Below are 17,894 nucleotides of genomic sequence, written 5' to 3' on the forward strand. Positions count from 1 at the left end.
AAAAATTAAGGGTTTCAAAAAATCAATTATTTCATAAAATCAGCACTTTTTCATTAGTTTACTAGATCACCTAATGTAACATACACATACATTATTCCATAAATAGCTATGTTAAGAGAATGTTTAGGATGCACAGGTCAGCCCTAAGATTAAGAAAACCATTTATTTTTCAAAATGGAAAATTTTATGCCCTGAGCACACGTTTTCTTTATTTTTTTCTTTACCTGTTAGTCCCACATACATGCAGAGGGTGAATCCCCAATTTCCACCTCTCAAGCTTGCAAGATAAAAGCCCTGCCACATATATTGCACATGCCCAACATGTAATCTTCAAAGATTCATAACTTGGACAAATCAAAACTTCTTTTCCCCAGAAAAGGCATTTCTCCTAAATGAGAGCAGATTTCAAGTCTCTATCCCCAGCTGTTTGTTACTGAAGATGTTAAAAGTCTCAAGAATTTTTTTTAACTCTCAAAAAGGGCACAACACTTATGCTCAAACCTTCTTGTTGCTCAAAATCTTTTTTTTACAAAAAATTACCTTTGGTCAGAAACTAAGCACGAAAAACTTCAGCTGAAATGGTAAAGTTCCAAGTGACTGAAAAACAAGACTTTGAAATGGAAACCATTGTGCAACCTTACATATAGTCACTTCTGCTCCTGCTGTAATTAGAGAAATGACATTATTTTACATAGTGGCAGAGTTATTTCTCCCCTCACTTATATTCTATCACCCCACTTCTTGCTGCAGCCAGGCACTGCAGTCCTGCTTTCATGGCATTGCTCACTATTACTTCTGGGTCCCTTTCTGCCTCTGTTTCCTCTAAATTAAGTCAATTTAGAGCTCAGTTTGTCAAAACACTTAAGCATGTATGTGTGCTTAAGTGCTTTGAATGGGGCATCATAGTAAACAATTTTCTCATCAACTCCCTGTTTTCCCAATGTATTCAAATCCTTCTGTATGGCACTCTGCTGTATGCAGTACAACTGCGGTCAAACAATTGCTTTGTGCAGTGCTAGTGATTAATTCTCTTCTGTAGTCTGTCCCTGGACTCACGCAATCCTGTGAGAGCAGGGGGAATGGCCCTAGTGTCTTTTCCTTCTCTAACATCTATGACTTCATGATAAAGTCTAGTGTATCCTCTTTACCTTGTTTCTATGCTTTGCCCTACACTAATGCTGGTGTATACTATACAAATATGTTCCCTCTGCTTGATTAGTCAGTGTTAGCGACTTATGAGTACATGATGTTATGTATGCACATAACTTCCATCAATATTCAAGTGTTAATGTACACCAAATGGCAAACAGATTCGTAACTAATTCTTCTAATCATGAATTCAATGGAGGATTTCCACTAGGAAAGTTGTATTTACTCCTTTTTAAAAAGTTTAGTGATCTGTAGTTAAAACTGTAAGACTTCAGACAGAGTCATTAATCAATTTTAGGTTAATCAAAACCATTTTCTCGGCTGTACAGTTTGATATAATATCACACTATGATTATAGTAAATGTGATTGAATTCCTTAAATTGTAATCCCAAATTACAAACAAACATTTATTCAGGATTCAAGTCCTGACTCCTGAGGAAAATTAGATTGAACTACTTTCCTAACATATAACTTCCACTTTTATCCTATGCAGTGAGAATAACATTCCTGAGTTTGATCTTACACTATTGTAACTCAATTTACTCCAGTGCAGTTACAACTAATTTACACTGGCATGAAATCAGAATCAGGCCCCATATCTTTGCCTATCCTCAGTTATAGGTCTTTCTTTGGGCTTACGATATTATCTGGCCAATGGTCACGTAACAGAAGCACTTTACTTGGGATGTCACATATTAAATGAAAGCAACAGAGGGTCCTGTGGCACCTTTGAGACTAACAGAAGTGCTGGGAGCATAAGCTTTCGTGGGTAAGAACCTCACTTCTTCAGATGCAAGTAATGGAAATCTCCAGAGGCAGGTATATATCAGTGTGGAGATAACGAGGTTAGTTCAATCAGGGAGGGTGAGGTGCTCTGCTAGCAGTTGAGGTGTGAACACCAAGGGAGGAGAAACTGTTTCTGTAGTTGGATAGCCATTCACAGTCTTTGTTTAATCCTGATCTGATGGTGTCAAATTTGCAAATGAACTGGAGCTCAGCAGTTTCTCTTTGGAGTCTGGTCCTGAAGTTTTTTTGCTGTAAGATGGCTACCTTTACATCTGATATTGTGTGGCCAGGGAGGTTGAAGTGTTCTCCTACAGGCAATATACAAAAACCTGTAGGAGAACACTTCAACCTCCCTGGCCACACAATATCAGATGTAAAGGTAGCCATCTTACAGCAAAAAAACTTCAGGACCAGACTCCAAAGAGAAACTGCTGAGCTCCAGTTCATTTGCAAATTTGACACCATCAGATCAGGATTAAACAAAGACTGTGAATGGCTATCCAACTACAGAAACAGTTTCTCCTCCCTTGGTGTTCACACCTCAACTGCTAGCAGAGCACCTCACCCTCCCTGATTGAACTAACCTCGTTATCTCCACACTGATATATACCTGCCTCTGGAGATTTCCATTACTTGCATCTGAAGAAGTGAGGTTCTTACCCACGAAAGCTTATGCTCCCAGCACTTCTGTTAGTCTCAAAGGTGCCACAGGACCCTCTGTTGCTTTTTACAGATTCAGACTAACACGGCTACCCCTCTGATATTAAATGAACTGACCTTCCATTTAGCTAAGGGACTACATACAGTAAGTCAAATTCAGTGAGGAATGCACAGAGGCAACTCTCATTGATTTCAGTGCAAGTTGTGTGCTTGCATCGAGGGCAGAATTTGGCTCTGAAATCAGCTACAATATTGTTCTTAATATTTTGAGTAAAATCAGTTTAGAATTATGAATTTTGCTCCAAATAGTGAGGGAGTACTGATGTGAAATTTCAAGTTACAGAGATGCGTTTCTAAAAAAACTACATGAATAAAATGATTGCTCCTATGGGGTTAGTTTTTCAAGGACACTCCAAGAGTGCAAGGTTTTTTTGCTTTAAATTGGATAAAAAAATTAGAAATAATACAAAACAACAAATATGCTTTTTCAGAGTCACTTTTCTGTGAAGAAGGGAGCTGCAGCCTTGGGGATTGGCACAGATAGTGTGATTCTGATTAGATGTGACGAAAGGTAAGTACAGATTCCATATACACCTCCTTACAATGCCACCCTAAGAGAGGGGACAAGCAATGGCTGAACACAGAGAAAGCATGTAGGGCCAGATCATCAGCTGGTGTAAATCAGCATAGCTCTAATTTCAGTAGATTTAAACCAATTTGTACCAACTGAGGAACTGGCAGTAGTATAAGGGGCCTACTATCAATCAAATCAATCATCAATCATGACTGGAGCCGGTCATGTGTCCGTCTTGCTCTTGGAAGTAATACCCCAGGGGGGTGGGTCTTGGGGTGACAAGTGGGCAGTGCCTGGCAGGTCAGGGGGCCAATGTTTGATTATGGTAGGCCCCTTATACTTCTTCTGGCCTTTTGATCACAGCTTCTACAACAACTGATAGCTAGAGCTGGTTGAAAACTAGAATTTTCATTCCATGGGAAATATTTTAATATTTGTTTTTCATGGACTGGAAAGTCCCTTAAAATTCTGATTCAGAAATAGTGAAATACCTTGGTTTGCTTAAAATTAAATATTTCTATATCCTCAAATAGAAATGTTTCATTTTGGTTTGTCCAACTGAGCTGAAATGTCTTATTTCAACTCAGTTCAACATGGAACTATATCCATCAGTAACTCATAGGAGTTGTAATTCGGTGATTCTCATGCCCCCATTTTCATTTATGAGGTAGGTTCCCTGGCTGGACCACATTTCTCATAAAGCACCATGGCAGAAAAGCCATAGGACACAACTGTGGGGTATAATGGGAGTATAATGTAGTCCTGCAAGGGTACCCAGCCCAAGGAGGAGAATGAGGACATGAAGCTCTCAAACTGCAGCTCGTATGAGACAATACACCACCTCAGGTGGACACAGATTAATATCAAATGTGCCCAAACACAACATTTTGATTCAGTTCAACAAACCAAATTTCCTGACAGACAACTGAAATTCTAACAAAAATCAAAATTTTATCATGGAAATTTCTGTTCTTGTGGAACTTGCATTTTCTAGTTGGAAAGAAAAAACTTCAATGGAAAATTTCTCACTAGTTCTACAGAGAGTTCTTCAATAAAAATTGCCTTTCATTAGGAGCCATTGGATATCATTGTTATAATCTACTGAATGTTTTATGGCTCCAGATTAAATGGAAGGCCTGACTAAATCAAAATGTTCTGATCCTCTCATCAAAAGAAAACCATTAAAGCAATTTAGAATAGTAATCACAGGCTATTGATTCTTAATCTCATCTCCCTAGTCTCAAAGTTGAGAACTCTTTGCAGAAGAATTAAACACTGAACAATGAGCAAAAAACACCTGATGCCCCAGCACTTCATAATGACACCTTTGCTTTTTCTAGACACTAAAGACCAGATTCATGTAACTGGGTTCAGAATCTGACCCTTCTTGTATGAATTCTGTGCAGATTCAATGTAATTATTTATTTTTCTTTAGTGAGAACAATGCTTTAAACTGTTCTTCCTAAAGAAAACGGCAGAGTTACTGCATGTTTCTCATCCATTCCCGGAAGATGCCAAAGGAACATAGCAGGTCCACCAAGCCTTCTCCCAAAACACACTAGGCAGGAATTATGGGATGATCCTATGGCTCTTATGAAGGAAGGGTTTGGATTGTATGGGCTGTGGGTCCATCTGAGCTTTTGGATGCTTATCTATCCTGAGCCCACCAGACCCCATCCTGAGCAACACCCAGTAGAATTTGCCTGTATTCTTGTTGTATTGGAGCTGGTTTACACTGTTTTTTAATCTATAAGATCGTGCAGGCAATCAGCCCACCCAAACAAAGCAAAAAATGCATTTTTGCTAATGCTGGGCGATGGTCTTCCACATGCTCCTATTGCCCATTTATGTGGATTGGTAATGGTAGCATCTGGTTTACTCCATGCTCTTATATGTAGGTTGGCAATGCTATCAGTTGTCTTGCTGGGCGCCTGCTGTATTTTGCCTCTGCTGGGGACTTTTTTGCATGCTCCACCCTATATTTTGGCTATATTGGGGGCTGATTTACTGCCTGTTCCTATGTGAATTTTGACAATGTTTGCAGATGATTTTATTGTACAGTCCTGTGTGTGTTTGGTTCTCCTGGGGGCTAGCTAATCACTAGCTTATATAAATTTTGACAGTACTGAGGTCTCCTTAACTGTGCACCTCAACGTGTATTTTGGCAATGCTGAAGGCTGGTAAACAGCATGCTATTATACTGTATTTAGAGCAGGAATTCCAAGTCTGGGTTTTAGTTTCTTTTTATTTTATTCCCCTTATAGTCCTAATAGCAGTTTTAAGAGGAAGAAGAAAATATTATTTTTGTCTGACACCATAACAAATAAGCAGGGGAATTTTGGCATGGGTAGAACAGCGGTTCTCAAGCTGTGGGTCAGGACCCCAAAGTCTAAGCCATCCCTGGCGACCTCATTAAAGTGGGTCGCGACCCCATTTTAATGAGGTCGCCAGGGATGGCTTAGACTTGCTGGGGCCAGGCGCCGAAGCCAAAGCCCAAGGGCTTCATCCCTGGGCAGTGAGGCTGAGATTACAGGCTTCAGCTTTGCCCTCCTCCCCTGAGGCAGTGGGGCTTTTGCTTTGCACCCCGTCTCCCCCAGGAGTGGCAGGGATCAGGCAGGCTTAGGCTTTGGTCCCGCTTCCTGGGGTCATGTCATAATTTTTGTTGTCAGAAGGGGGGTTGTGGTGCAATGAAGTTTGAGAACCCCTGGGGTAGAATATTCTGTACTGGCCTGGTATCGCAAAACAAAACCAGGGTTGAGCTCAGCTTTTTTCATTTGCAAAGCAAAATATCATGATCTTTTGCCAAAGCAAAGCCCGTCTTTACCAAAAGCTTCTTTCTGGGTCAAACTCTTGACTTTGTTGGTTGTTCTACATAATTAAGCACTAGACATGATCAAAAAATACCAAACTTTTTTTGCTGAAAATTAAGACATTTTCATTTTTTTATTCCCCTGAATTTTTCTGGTATAAATGAAACCAAACCCCAGCAAATTTTTGGTTTTCTAAAATTATTTTTGGTAAAACATTCTGGTTTTTGGTTAGAAACCAAAAGTTAATTTTTATTTTTAGACAAAAAAATATAACAATTTCATTACATATTTTCCATGAAAATATTTATTTTTGACAAATCCATTTCTTTCAATGAAATTTTTTTACCACCTCTGTTAAAGACTGAAAAGGTTCTTGAAGTGGGCCTGTTTTTGTAAGTGCCCAGTGATTAATCAAAGTTAATGAAGAACTTACCAAAATTTTAAAAATGACTAGCATAATGCTGATGATTTTATGGATTCTTTCTCTCCATGGATAGTCTGACTCTCAGGCCTGGTCTACACTGGGGGCGGGGGGGGATCAATCTAAGATACGCAACTTCAGCTACACGAATAGCATAGCTGAAGTCGACGTATCTTAGATCGACTTAGAATTACTTACTTCGCGTCCTCGCGGCGCGGGATCGATGGCCGCAGCTCCCCCGTCGACTTTGCTTCTGCCTCTCGCCGAGATGGAGTTCAGCAGTTGACGGGAGAGCGATCGGGGATCGATTTATCGCATCTACACTACACACGATAAATCGATCCCCGATAGATCGATCGCTACCCGCCGATCCAGTGGGTAGTATAGACGTACCCTTAGCTAAAACAACCAAACCCCCAGATCTTAATATGTAAACATGAATAGTGTTTTCATCATGAGCCTAATGAATTTACAAGATTTTCCAGATTGGCTTGAGGGGCTTATGCCACTGAGCCTGAATCTCAGGTGAATGGCTCGTAATAAATCTACTGCAAATACCATGTACACTAAATTTGAAGGATTTGAAGATGTATTTTCTTTTAGCCCAGACCAGCTGCTTCTTTTCATGCCCCTCTCAAAGGTAGTAGGAAGGTAACCGGATCAAGCTATGGAGCAGTCCCTCTGAGGCAAATTCATCTGTAGTGTCACTCCTCTAGAGTTACACTGAGGATTAATTTGGCCTGCTTTGTTTTGTTCTGCATTGCAAATAAAAGTCCATGTTCTCCTGCGGGTGTGGAGAAGTAATGGGAAGGGACCCAGCTGCTCTTAGCAGGCAGAAGACTTCCTTCTCCCTCCCCAACAGTTTAATTTTAGAGCAGTCAGCTGATCTCATGGTTTGGGGCCATGCAGTTGATTCGAGGATTCTCTGTGCAAGTGCAGAGCCCCCTGGACATGATCCTCAAAGCCCTTGGGAGATGGAGTCACAGACTTCATCGCTTGAGCAGGGGGCCTGGTTGGGTTGCCACACAGCAACCAATAGCAGCCACAGGGTTGGGAATCCCCTGCAGGACATCCAGGAATTTCTCAGTGGGGCTACAGAGGCACACTGGAACCTGAAGCACTATGGGGCAGGATTTGCCTTTTAATATAGCACTAAGTGGGGCTTCAGCATGGTCCTGAACCACCACCTGAATGGAGGTGACTTTTCCCCACTATTACCACCACACTGGTGCCAGCTGACTAGCTAACAGTGAAATTCAGCGTTGTGCTGAAGGCCAGGTCAAGGACTAGGCACCATTTAAGGCACCATTTAAGGACTTTGAGAGCTTAAATGGTGCAGAGGGGTCAATTTCATCCCTATCTGAGATTATTTAAGTGGAAAAGTGATAGAAAGGGGCTGTTTTCAAAACTGGAACCTTAATATGACATTATCCTTTCTGCAGAGGGAAAATTATCCCATCAGACCTTGAAAGAAGAATTATTGAAGCCAAACAAAAAGTAAGTCTATTACCAGGTGCCTTCAGAAACGGTGCAGCGTTTTCCACTTCCACGCATAGGAAACAAGTGGCATTTTGGTCAATTTGATTGGTGTTTTTTAAGAGGAGATTTGAGCTATTCTGTGTTATGTTCCCTCGCAGGACAACATGGAATTATACCATGATTTACTTATCTGAAACACAACAGTATAATGAGGAAGGTTAGAAGTGCTGAATAAAAGATGTGTTTAAAGATGTTTCATGGCCTAGTATAATCTTCTCCTGATTTAGACCTCCTCAGTCTGTGATACAATCACTAGCTGAATGTTAACTCTAAATGAAAAGACTTTTGGGATTGAAGTTTTTTTTAATAAACTGAAAATAATCTTATCGAAGTCACAAAAGCAAGAAGAGTTAATTCAAAGAACTAAATATATTCTCCAAGGTACAATTTATTTGTGTGCCCTTTTAAAAGCACCTTTTTAAAGCTTAAATATGATATTATAATATATATCTTATTTTAATATGGTGGCTATGGCAACAGTTGCTGTACAATAATAATTTAAAAACACAGAGTTCATACTTCACAAGAAAAACTGGTCTTTGTAAAAACTTGCTTTGCCTAAGATAAACCATGGGGTAGGGGAAACTAAACCAAAAAACAAAACATTCAACCAAAAACCTACTAAGCATATATCCTATTTTGCAGGGAGGGGGGGGAGTTCAGGCATTTTAAGAAATATCAGTTGCTCATTACATATTAAGAAACCTCTATTTTTTATATAATTTTCATATATATATTTTAGACCCCAATCTTGCAAAGTCTTAGGCACTTGCTTAACTTTACACATTTTGAGTAGTTCCAATGGTTTCAGGGAAACTGCTCATGTGCTACAAGTGGAGAGTAAGCATAAACCTTTGCAGGATCAAGACCTTACAACATAGACTCTTGGGGTAGGGAATGTGCCTTCCTATATGATGCACAGAATCTAGCATGTGCTGAATGCAATATTAATATAAAGCATAATACAGGCTACTTCAAATTTGCCAAAAAGATGTATTGTTCAATGATGCATAAAGATAGTTTGGTTTGTCCTATATGTCATAACAGAGTATCCATGTTTTACTTCAAACAGACAGATAAGTGTGGAAATGTTCATTCTGAAGCTTTTACATCTAATGTATCTTTATTTACATAAATGGCACAGTGTTGGCCTTGGAAGTTTGCTGCCACCTAAAGGGGGAAACTGTAATATTATGAACATCTAAAATGAGAAAAGGAAAAAAAAAAAAAAGAAAAGAAAAGGAAAGTGCAAAGCTCTTGATTTCCAAATGGCAGTTTCCTTTGCCTGGCAACATAAAGCAGGTTTGTCACCTGGAGACACTTGTGTATTCATTCAGGATTAGCACAGTGGCTATTGCAATTAAAGTTTTACTTACACTATGGCCTGACTATCTGGAAGAAAATAGAGCTACTGCAGATTCAGGTGGGTTCTCTGTTTGACTAATAATATTCTCTCACTGAGGAATGTTTCTCTTCTTTGTGTAGGGATTTGTTCCTTTCCTAGTTAGTGCCACTGCAGGAACTACAGTGTATGGTGCGTTTGATCCACTCCTAGCTATTGCGGACATCTGCAAGAAATACAAAATCTGGATGCACGTGGATGTAAGTACTGTATTGCTCTAGCGACTGGATTATAAACTGTGCCAACATGAATTCATCCATCCGTGTACAGTGTCATTTTCCACAGATGATAACTTATTAGGTCCTCTAATGAAAGCTAATGAGCTAGGGCCTAATTCTCCCCTCCTTTGATCTGAAAAAAAGGCTGGGCACCTGGAACTCCTGGTGAGGTTGCTGAGAGCTGTTGGTGCTCTGCACCTTTGGAAATCAGGCCACTTTTAGCTGTCTAAACATGCATTTTAATGACTCACTTTAGGAATCCTAGTTTGAAAATCTTGGCCTCAGCCTCTGTATCTCTAGACATCATCATTGTGAGAAAATAACATACCCCGTATAGACCCATCTTCTGTGTCAGATGTAAAATAGATCAAGCTGGTTGAAAAATCTTTGACATTTTTCTTCTGTCCAAAAATTTCATAGGGTTGTAGCTGAAATGTTTCACAGAAATGTAATGGTTTCAATGAAAATATTGTCTGGAGGGTTTCTCAAATCCAACATGGAATTTGGGGAGGGGTATGGAAAGAGACTGAGAAACCTCCCCCCAGGATAGCCCGCTGGTTAGTGTACTCACCCAGGATGGGAGAGACGTGGCTCCAAGTCCCTACTCCATTTATTTCAGCTATTCTGGGGTAGGGAGCCTCCTGCGGGTTCTTTGCAAAAAATGTCTAAAGATCTCATTTTTGTTTTGCTTTGGAATGAATAAAAATCTTGACATTTTTCATGAAACAGCCCTAAAAATAAACAAGTGAGAAAAAGGCTGTTAGTTGTTTCTAAACTTGCAGTCAGTTAATGCTGTAACTCCCCCAGATTACTAAAACTCTGAGGTCCCTAAGGCATCTGCTAGACCAGGAGTAGGCAAACTTTTTGGCCAGAGGGCCACATCTGGGTGGGGAAATTGCATGCAGGACCATGAATGTAGGGCTGGAGCAGGGGATTGGGGTGCGGGAGGGAGTGTGGTGTGTGGGAGGGGGTGCAGTGTGCAGGAAGGGGCTCAGGGCAAGGGGTTGGGGCAGAGGAGGGGTGCAGGGTGTACGAGAGGGCTCAGGGAAGGGGGTTGGGGTGCAGGAAGCGGGTGCAGAGTGTGGGAGGGGGCTCAGGGCAGGGGTGCAGGCAGGAGTGTGGCAGGGGCTCAGGACAGGGGGTTGGGGTGCAGGAGGGGTGCAGCAGGGGGCTCAAGGCAGGGAGTTGGGGTGTGGGGTGCAGAAAGAGTTCAGGGTGCGGGTTCCAGCCCGGCGCCACTTACCTTGAGCGGCTCTGGGGTGGCAGCGGCATGCAGCGGAGCTAAGACAGGTTCCCTGCCTGCCCTGACCCCGCACCACTCCGCTCCCAGAACTGGCCAGCATCACGTCCCTGCGGCCCCTGGGGGAAGAGGGGCAGAGGGCTCTGCGTGCTGCCCTCGTGTGTGGGTACCTCCCCCAAAGCTCCCATTGGCCGCAGTTCCCCGTTCCAGGCCAATAGGAGCTGTGGGGGGTGGTGCCTGCAGGGATGTGGTGCCAGCCGCTTCCAGGAGCAGTGCGGGGCCCGCAGCACCACGGGTCATGGCAATCCTGCGGGCTGGCTCCAAATCCCTGAGGGAGCCGGCCCAGGGGCCATAGTTTGCACATCCCTGTGCTAGACTATCTTTGCCAAACTGATTTGCTAACATTAGCTTACTTTATTGAGGTCCTCACTGCGCCTCATTCTTCTGCACAAGCTGGAAGATGATCGCTCCAATCCCAGAGCTCTGCAGGAAAAAAGAGGGTGAGGAGGAGGTTTGAGGAAACATTAGTGGTTTGAACTCAGATGCAAAACCCATCTCTCTAGCTTGGCTGCCATCCCACTCTATCAACACCACTGTCACAAAAAGGGAAAAGGCCAACTTATCCTTCTGTGTCTCTCTAGTCACCTATTGTCTCCCCAACACAGATTGGGGTTGGCCTAGCATACTGCTGTCGTATATGGCCATGGTGAAGGAGGAATTAGGTGGGCTGGACAGTGATGCAGGTTGACACATAGGCCCTGGCCTACACAACTCCAGTCACAGCCTCCTGAAAGAAACCACAGGAGAGAGAGATGAAAACCATTAGTACAGTTTATTATCCAGGCCCTAAACTGTAGCTCCATCTGAGGTGGTTAGAGATATATGGGTTCAGCAAGCAAAGGATCAGACATAAAATTGCTTGAACACATGGATGCAAACACCAGAAAAATACAAAACTATCTGTTTTGTAAGATTATGTATCTTGTCTTTCAGGCAGCATGGGGTGGAGGGCTGCTGATGTCTAGAAAACATAAATGGAAATTAAATGGTGTTGAAAGGTATGATTTATTAACAAATTAAGTGCTCCAGTACATTTGTGATTACCACAGAAATGTCTATAAATAAAAATCAACCAGTCCTATTCATTATTATAATTTAATGTCCAACATATAGCATGAAGCAATCTTTCAAGCTATCCTCTCTCAACTGAAATAACATTGCTAAGTTCCTTTATTCAATAAGCTGTGTGACTAAAAACTTGTGATGTGACTTTGTTTTCTTGTTCAGATAATGTATAGCTCCTATTTGTGATTCACCCCTTTCAAACTATATTCTGAGCTCCAGAATGGTCATTGTGTGATTCTCTGTCTGAACCTGTCCAAAAAGAACTGGCAACTGCATTTCCAAAAGAACTGAACCTTGGAGATCTTGCAACAGGGTTACCTGACTGTCTAAGATTGTTCCAATTTTATAAATCCTCAAATCACTATGAAATATCAGCATGTCACCATGCCATGACAACATAACTCTTACGTTTTTATGCAATGTCCTAGTACACTGGGTATTGCAATGGGTTCTAGCTAGAATTTTATCATCAGAAGAGTTGTTATGCATACTCTTGCTAGGAATATTAATTTACACATCCAAATTCATAGCTTCTTCTATTCTCCACATTTCTGTAGTTGCAAAACTCAGCTCATATGTGCAGCAGCTCAGATTTCCGCACTGTTTGAATATGCCTCATGGAAGTAAATCCTTGTGCTGGATCTTGAAAATGCTGAGATTTAGGTGTACAAGGTTTTGAATTCCACCCACGGTGAACGCATCTATAATACACACAGAAATGATGAACCAGTTCAGTAGCAATAAAGAATAAGCTTGAATGAACTCCTGAGCAAGTACTTTGTCCAGAAACTTTTTTAAAACTTCTACGGTTAAGATTAGGATATTATTCCCATCCTACTTCTTTCCAACTTCTAGCAAAACCACAACTCCCTGCCAGTTAAATTGCACTAGTCCCAACTTCCTTCTTCCCAGTCTTCATGCCTTTGGTTTCACTCAATTCCCATGATCCTCTTACTGGCTCCATGGTATTTTCCTTCCATTCTTCTCCTGCAGACTCTGTATTCATGTCTCTCTATGAGGGCCCAATCCCCTTCTCTCAGATGCACGAGCATATAACACTTCTAAAAATTGTTTTTTATCTTGAATTCAGAAAGCAGCCAGTGACTTCCTCTCCAACTGATCACTTAAAAGCCTTTAGAACTCAAAAAGGACTTTAAAAAGCTAGATACATTTTTGTTAAAGAAAACTGACTTATCACTGAATACATGCATGCTGTGCTTAAGCAGGATATACTTCAAAACATTCAGGATGTTGAAATCCCTGCTCTTGCTGCTTATCAGGATATAGCATTAACGAGGAACCTGAATCACAAAATGTGGATCCAGGATAGGAGCCAAATCTGAACTTCTTCCAAATTCAGAGGTGTTTAGAAGTTCTGGTTCAATCTATGATAAAGCGATTCCTAGATCATGAATTCAGACCTACAACTCAATTGGAACTTCCCCAACATTCAAGGGGTTTAGATCTAGTGTTCTGATAAGGGTCATCTCCCAGTATGGGGCAGTGAATTACATGGAGAATCTTGCCATTTCCTCTTCCTTCTTCACACGGTGAATGATGGGGGCGGGGGGCAGGGTAACTACACAGATTTCCACAGGGCATATACACTTTGTGTACACGTGGATGCTAATATTGGTGCTTAGGTACATTAAATGGGAAAAATTCCAGTCTGAGCACCCACGGGTGGGATTTAGATATCCTACTAAGGTGTTCACATTTGGATGTTGCAAAGTGAGAGTTAGCATCTGCATCCATTGCAGCCTTCAATTTCTAATAATCAGAACACACCAAATAAAGCCAATTCTTGATCCAGCAAAACTCCAGGATGATCCGTTAGGAAATTTCCAAAAGAAAATAATGTGTTTCATTTTTGTCTATGTAACTTTCTTCTTTAAATGTGACTGTCAGCCATCATTTGATTTAAGCATATATCAATAGTTGATGTCAGTACCCTTTGTGACAAAGCAAATTTAATTAGATAAAATACTTTGTGCACAACCGTGAATTTTCTGATGAATTTTAGAAAAATGGATGACCTGAAGGTCAATGCAATGATTTAGGCAGAAAATTGATATTTGGGCATTGTTGCTGGTAAACAACCGTTTTACTATAAAAAACCCAAGCCACCTCCATTATCTACAGGCATCTTAAAACATGTATTTAGGGTTCTCTGTAAAGACAGAGAAAAGTTATTAGCTGTAATAGGAAAAGAGATTAATAGGCTTGATTGCAAGTTTAGAATCATTAACTCCAGTGCGCTAAACAAGTGAGTGGCGCTGAGTTGATTAAAAGCTGCCAAATGCTCAAAGAGCTGGGCCAAGCAGCCAGATGCTGTCTGTGAAAGCGTATTCCCTACAGGCTTTGCTTCAGGGGCTGCATAACCCCATTTAAATAGCAGGAAAGGCGGCACAGAACTATTCCACCAGCTACAGGATTTTGCAACTGCACATAGTTGCATTGATCACAATGGTCTCTTCTGGCCTTGGAATCTATGTTGTGGGGGAGTAGGGAGCAATCTGAGAGAAAATGACAATGCTCATGTACTAATATGCAAGGCACCTTACCGCCAGCGGGATCCCAAAACACTTCTTCACAAACCTTAATACCGACTGGTTTCCAAACAGAGAAAGAAAACTACGTCCCAGGCCAGATTCTCAAAACACTCACTTCCATTCTTGCAGGTACAGTTTTGGTCCCCTAGATATTTGCACCCCCCCCCAATTTACTGACTTGTTCAGATCTACACAGTTAAACAGCCCCCTACCACAGCAAGAAAGAGCACAATCCTGTGCTGTAGGCATCTTCAACAGCTCTCCAAAGTATAAATCCTGCAATTAGTAAATAACAAGTCAAGCATAACACAAAAATAAAACAATGAACAACTGAACAGTTCACCACTCCACCCTTCCCACAACCTCAATCCTTTAATGTTCACCCACCCGCTTTGTGCTCCCTCTACACCCATGCAAACAGATGGGTTTTGCAGCCTGCCCTTGAGTCAGCAGATTCAGTCTCTTTTGTACCTGGCAGAGCAGGAGGACTTCCAGTCAAGGGCCACTGACAGAGAGTGCCCTGCCACCAACTTGCTTTCCTTTAAACCCTGGGGGATCCAGATTCAGCTTTGCAGATGCAATCCAGGATGTAAAGATCAAAGTGACCTGAATAGTGGTCACAACTAACTGTGGGTGCAAAAATGTACTTGCAGTTATCTGTGTCTTGAAAAACTGACACCTGTTTAAGGCTGAGCTGAATAAGATCCAAGTTCTGGTCCAAATTGTAGCCCATATAATGCTCCTGCAGAGTGGAATAAGAGGAGTGCAAGGCATCCTCTTCCTGCCCTTGGCCTCTCTCTCTCTCTCTCTCTCTCTCTCTCACTCTCACACACACACACACACACACTCTTTCTCACACTCTCTCTCTCTCTCTCTCTGGGGAAACCAGGAAGCAGATTATAGCACAATACAAAGAACTGTACAGCAAGGAATGAACATAGTTCTAAACTGATCTAGCCCATTTGGCAGATTATTATGCATACCCTTAATAAATGTATGTACATTATAGCTCAGGCAATCATATCCAGAGAGCAATCTTGGAACCCAGGCTAGTCGTTCATTCTAGTTTTTACTAGGGTTGTATCCACTTTTGGAGCTGTGTTTCTAGCCTCCTGTTGACCCAATTCTCAAACTTGCCCAGTTCTGAAGATAGGAGGCACAAATCAACCTTTATGTATGTTAAACAGGTATTTGATTGGTTTTATTTAGCCATTTTTGAAACTTGGGATTTCTATACATTCTTCTTCATCTTCGCTGTGGTCTAAAAAATACTTTTCCAAATGTTCTCACATGTATAACAAGACGTGATCTTTTGGATACAATCTCAACCTTCTGCAAGCAATGCCAGGCCACTATTTGCTTCTTTTTAAAAAAATCTCTGAAGACTTGTTAGCCTTTCAAAACAAAACAAAAAAGAAAATCTTACTTTTAAGTGATTTATTAAAGAACCTGCAAAACCCTAAATAAAGGGAACTAAACTCCCCAAAACATTTTTGAATCCCCACTACCAGCTCCTCTCACCCTTTCTAAGCCATTTGCAGTGATGTGATTAGTTAGCAGCATAGCTTTTGCTGTGCCAATGAATCACTCTTCCTATGTCACAGTATCTTGAGGAGCATATTATATCAATCCAACAGGCATAGGACCTGGTGTTTTTTTCCTGCTTGAGTCAATGCATGCCAATAAGTATTTCAGCTCGCTGACTAACGTTCTAAGGCAGCTTCTGGCATCTTGGTAACCAAGATAAATGGCCGAGAGCATGAAAGAGCATTTTGAGATAATGCCATATTCACTACCATGATCATTTTGCATCAGCAAGTTGATGGGATCAATGGGGGTTAATGGGAATAAGTGGAAATTAGATACCAAACCTGTTATGCGCTTTTGAAAATCCCACTAGGCACCTATCTGCATCTTAGCTGCCTAAACACCTTTGCAGACTGGTCCTAAATCACATACGTGTTTTTGACACATTCACTCTTTGCCTTTAAAGTGTAGATGGATCACAAGAAATTCTGGTGCTCACAAAATCTAATGTATAGCACCATGGCTCTGTGTTAACTCTCCAGAGCCGTAGTCCAGAACCTTTTAGGGCTAACTCTACAAAAATCCTTACTTTGATGAGTAATCTGCCTGTGTAAATTTATATCAGTGACCCACAGCGTGAGTAAAGGTTCTACAATTGGGTCCTGCAGAGCCAGTGCTAGGCATACGCAGATTAAACAACTGGTTAGGGCCCCGAGCAGTTCAAGAAGGCCCCTAGTCACTTTTTAGTATGTGCTGTATGTGGGAAGGGCACCAAAATATTCCTGCTTAGGGCCCCCCAATGGGCTAGCACTGCCTTTGGGGTCCTGTATGAACATCAATAATCACTCTTCTGAAAACCGCTGTGCGTATTTTCAGCTTGCATCGTTGAGTCTTATTTTTGTTTATTACTGAATGTTTTAATGATTCAGACCTGTGGTATAACATCTCAGTTTAATGTTGTTTGTTGTTGTAGGGCCAATTCTGTGACTTGGAACCCCCACAAGATGATGGGCGTCCCATTGCAGTGTTCTGCCCTTCTCGTTAGAGAAGAGGTATGTCTTCATCCATTTGCACCTCTAGTTATTTCTGGCAAAGTAAGTTAAAGGATTTACCGGTACGCCAGAGTCCTGAGCAGGGGTGTGGCCTCAACCAGAAGATGTGTGGCCTCAACTGGAAGGGGCGGGGCCTTTAAATCAAGATTTAAAGGCCCCGGGGCTCCGGCTGCGGCTGGGAGCCCTGGGTCCTTTAAATCACCCCTGGAACTACCAGCTGGAGAGGCGGCTGGGACCCCCGGGGCTCAGGAGCGATTTAAAGGGCCCGGGGCCCTGGCTGCCGCTACTGCAACGGCGCTCCGGGCCCTTTAAATCACCGCCGGAGCCCTGCCACCACTACCCCGGGGCTCCAGCATCTGGGCTCAGCCAGCGATTTAAAGGGCCCGGGGCTCTGGCAGCAGGGAGCCCCGGGCCCTTTAAATCGACGCCCAAGCGCTGCTGCCTGAGTCCCAGGGTAGTGGCAGCAGGGCTCGGGCAGTGTTTTAAAGGGCTGGGGCTCCCTGCAGCGGCCAGAGCCCCATGCCCTTTAAATCGCCGCCCGAGCCCAGCTGCCAGAGCCCCGGGGCAGCGGCGGCAGGGCTCCAGCAGTGATTTAAAGGGCCAGGGGCTCTGGCCGCTGCAGGGAGCCCCAGCCCTTTAAAGCACTGCGCAAGCCCTGCTGCCGCTACCCCGGGGCTCTGGCAGCTGGGCTCGGGCGGCGATTTAAAGGGCCCTGGGCTCCGGCAGGGAGCCCCGGACCTTTAAAATCACCCGCCTGGGGAAGCCGGTCTGGTCCAGCACGACGTACTGGCTCTTGCCGGTACGCCGTACTGGCTTCCTTTCACCTCTGGTCAACCAA

General features: G+C 42.5%; 1 protein-coding gene across 1 annotated transcript in view; it reads left to right on the forward strand.

The window, feature by feature from the left end:
- Positions 1-17,894, forward strand: part of GAD2 (glutamate decarboxylase 2) — a 53,582-nt gene that overhangs the window by 25,280 nt on the left and 10,408 nt on the right. Inside the window, exons 8-12 of the mRNA XM_054020747.1 lie at positions 3,088-3,167; positions 7,844-7,898; positions 9,426-9,542; positions 11,794-11,858; positions 16,978-17,056. Of these exons, the coding sequence (XP_053876722.1) occupies positions 3,088-3,167; positions 7,844-7,898; positions 9,426-9,542; positions 11,794-11,858; positions 16,978-17,056 (396 nt within the window). The remainder of the gene's footprint in view (positions 1-3,087; positions 3,168-7,843; positions 7,899-9,425; positions 9,543-11,793; positions 11,859-16,977; positions 17,057-17,894) is intronic.

This window comes from Malaclemys terrapin, chromosome 2, assembly GCF_027887155.1.
Source record: "Malaclemys terrapin pileata isolate rMalTer1 chromosome 2, rMalTer1.hap1, whole genome shotgun sequence".
Lineage (NCBI taxonomy): Eukaryota > Metazoa > Chordata > Testudines > Emydidae > Malaclemys > Malaclemys terrapin.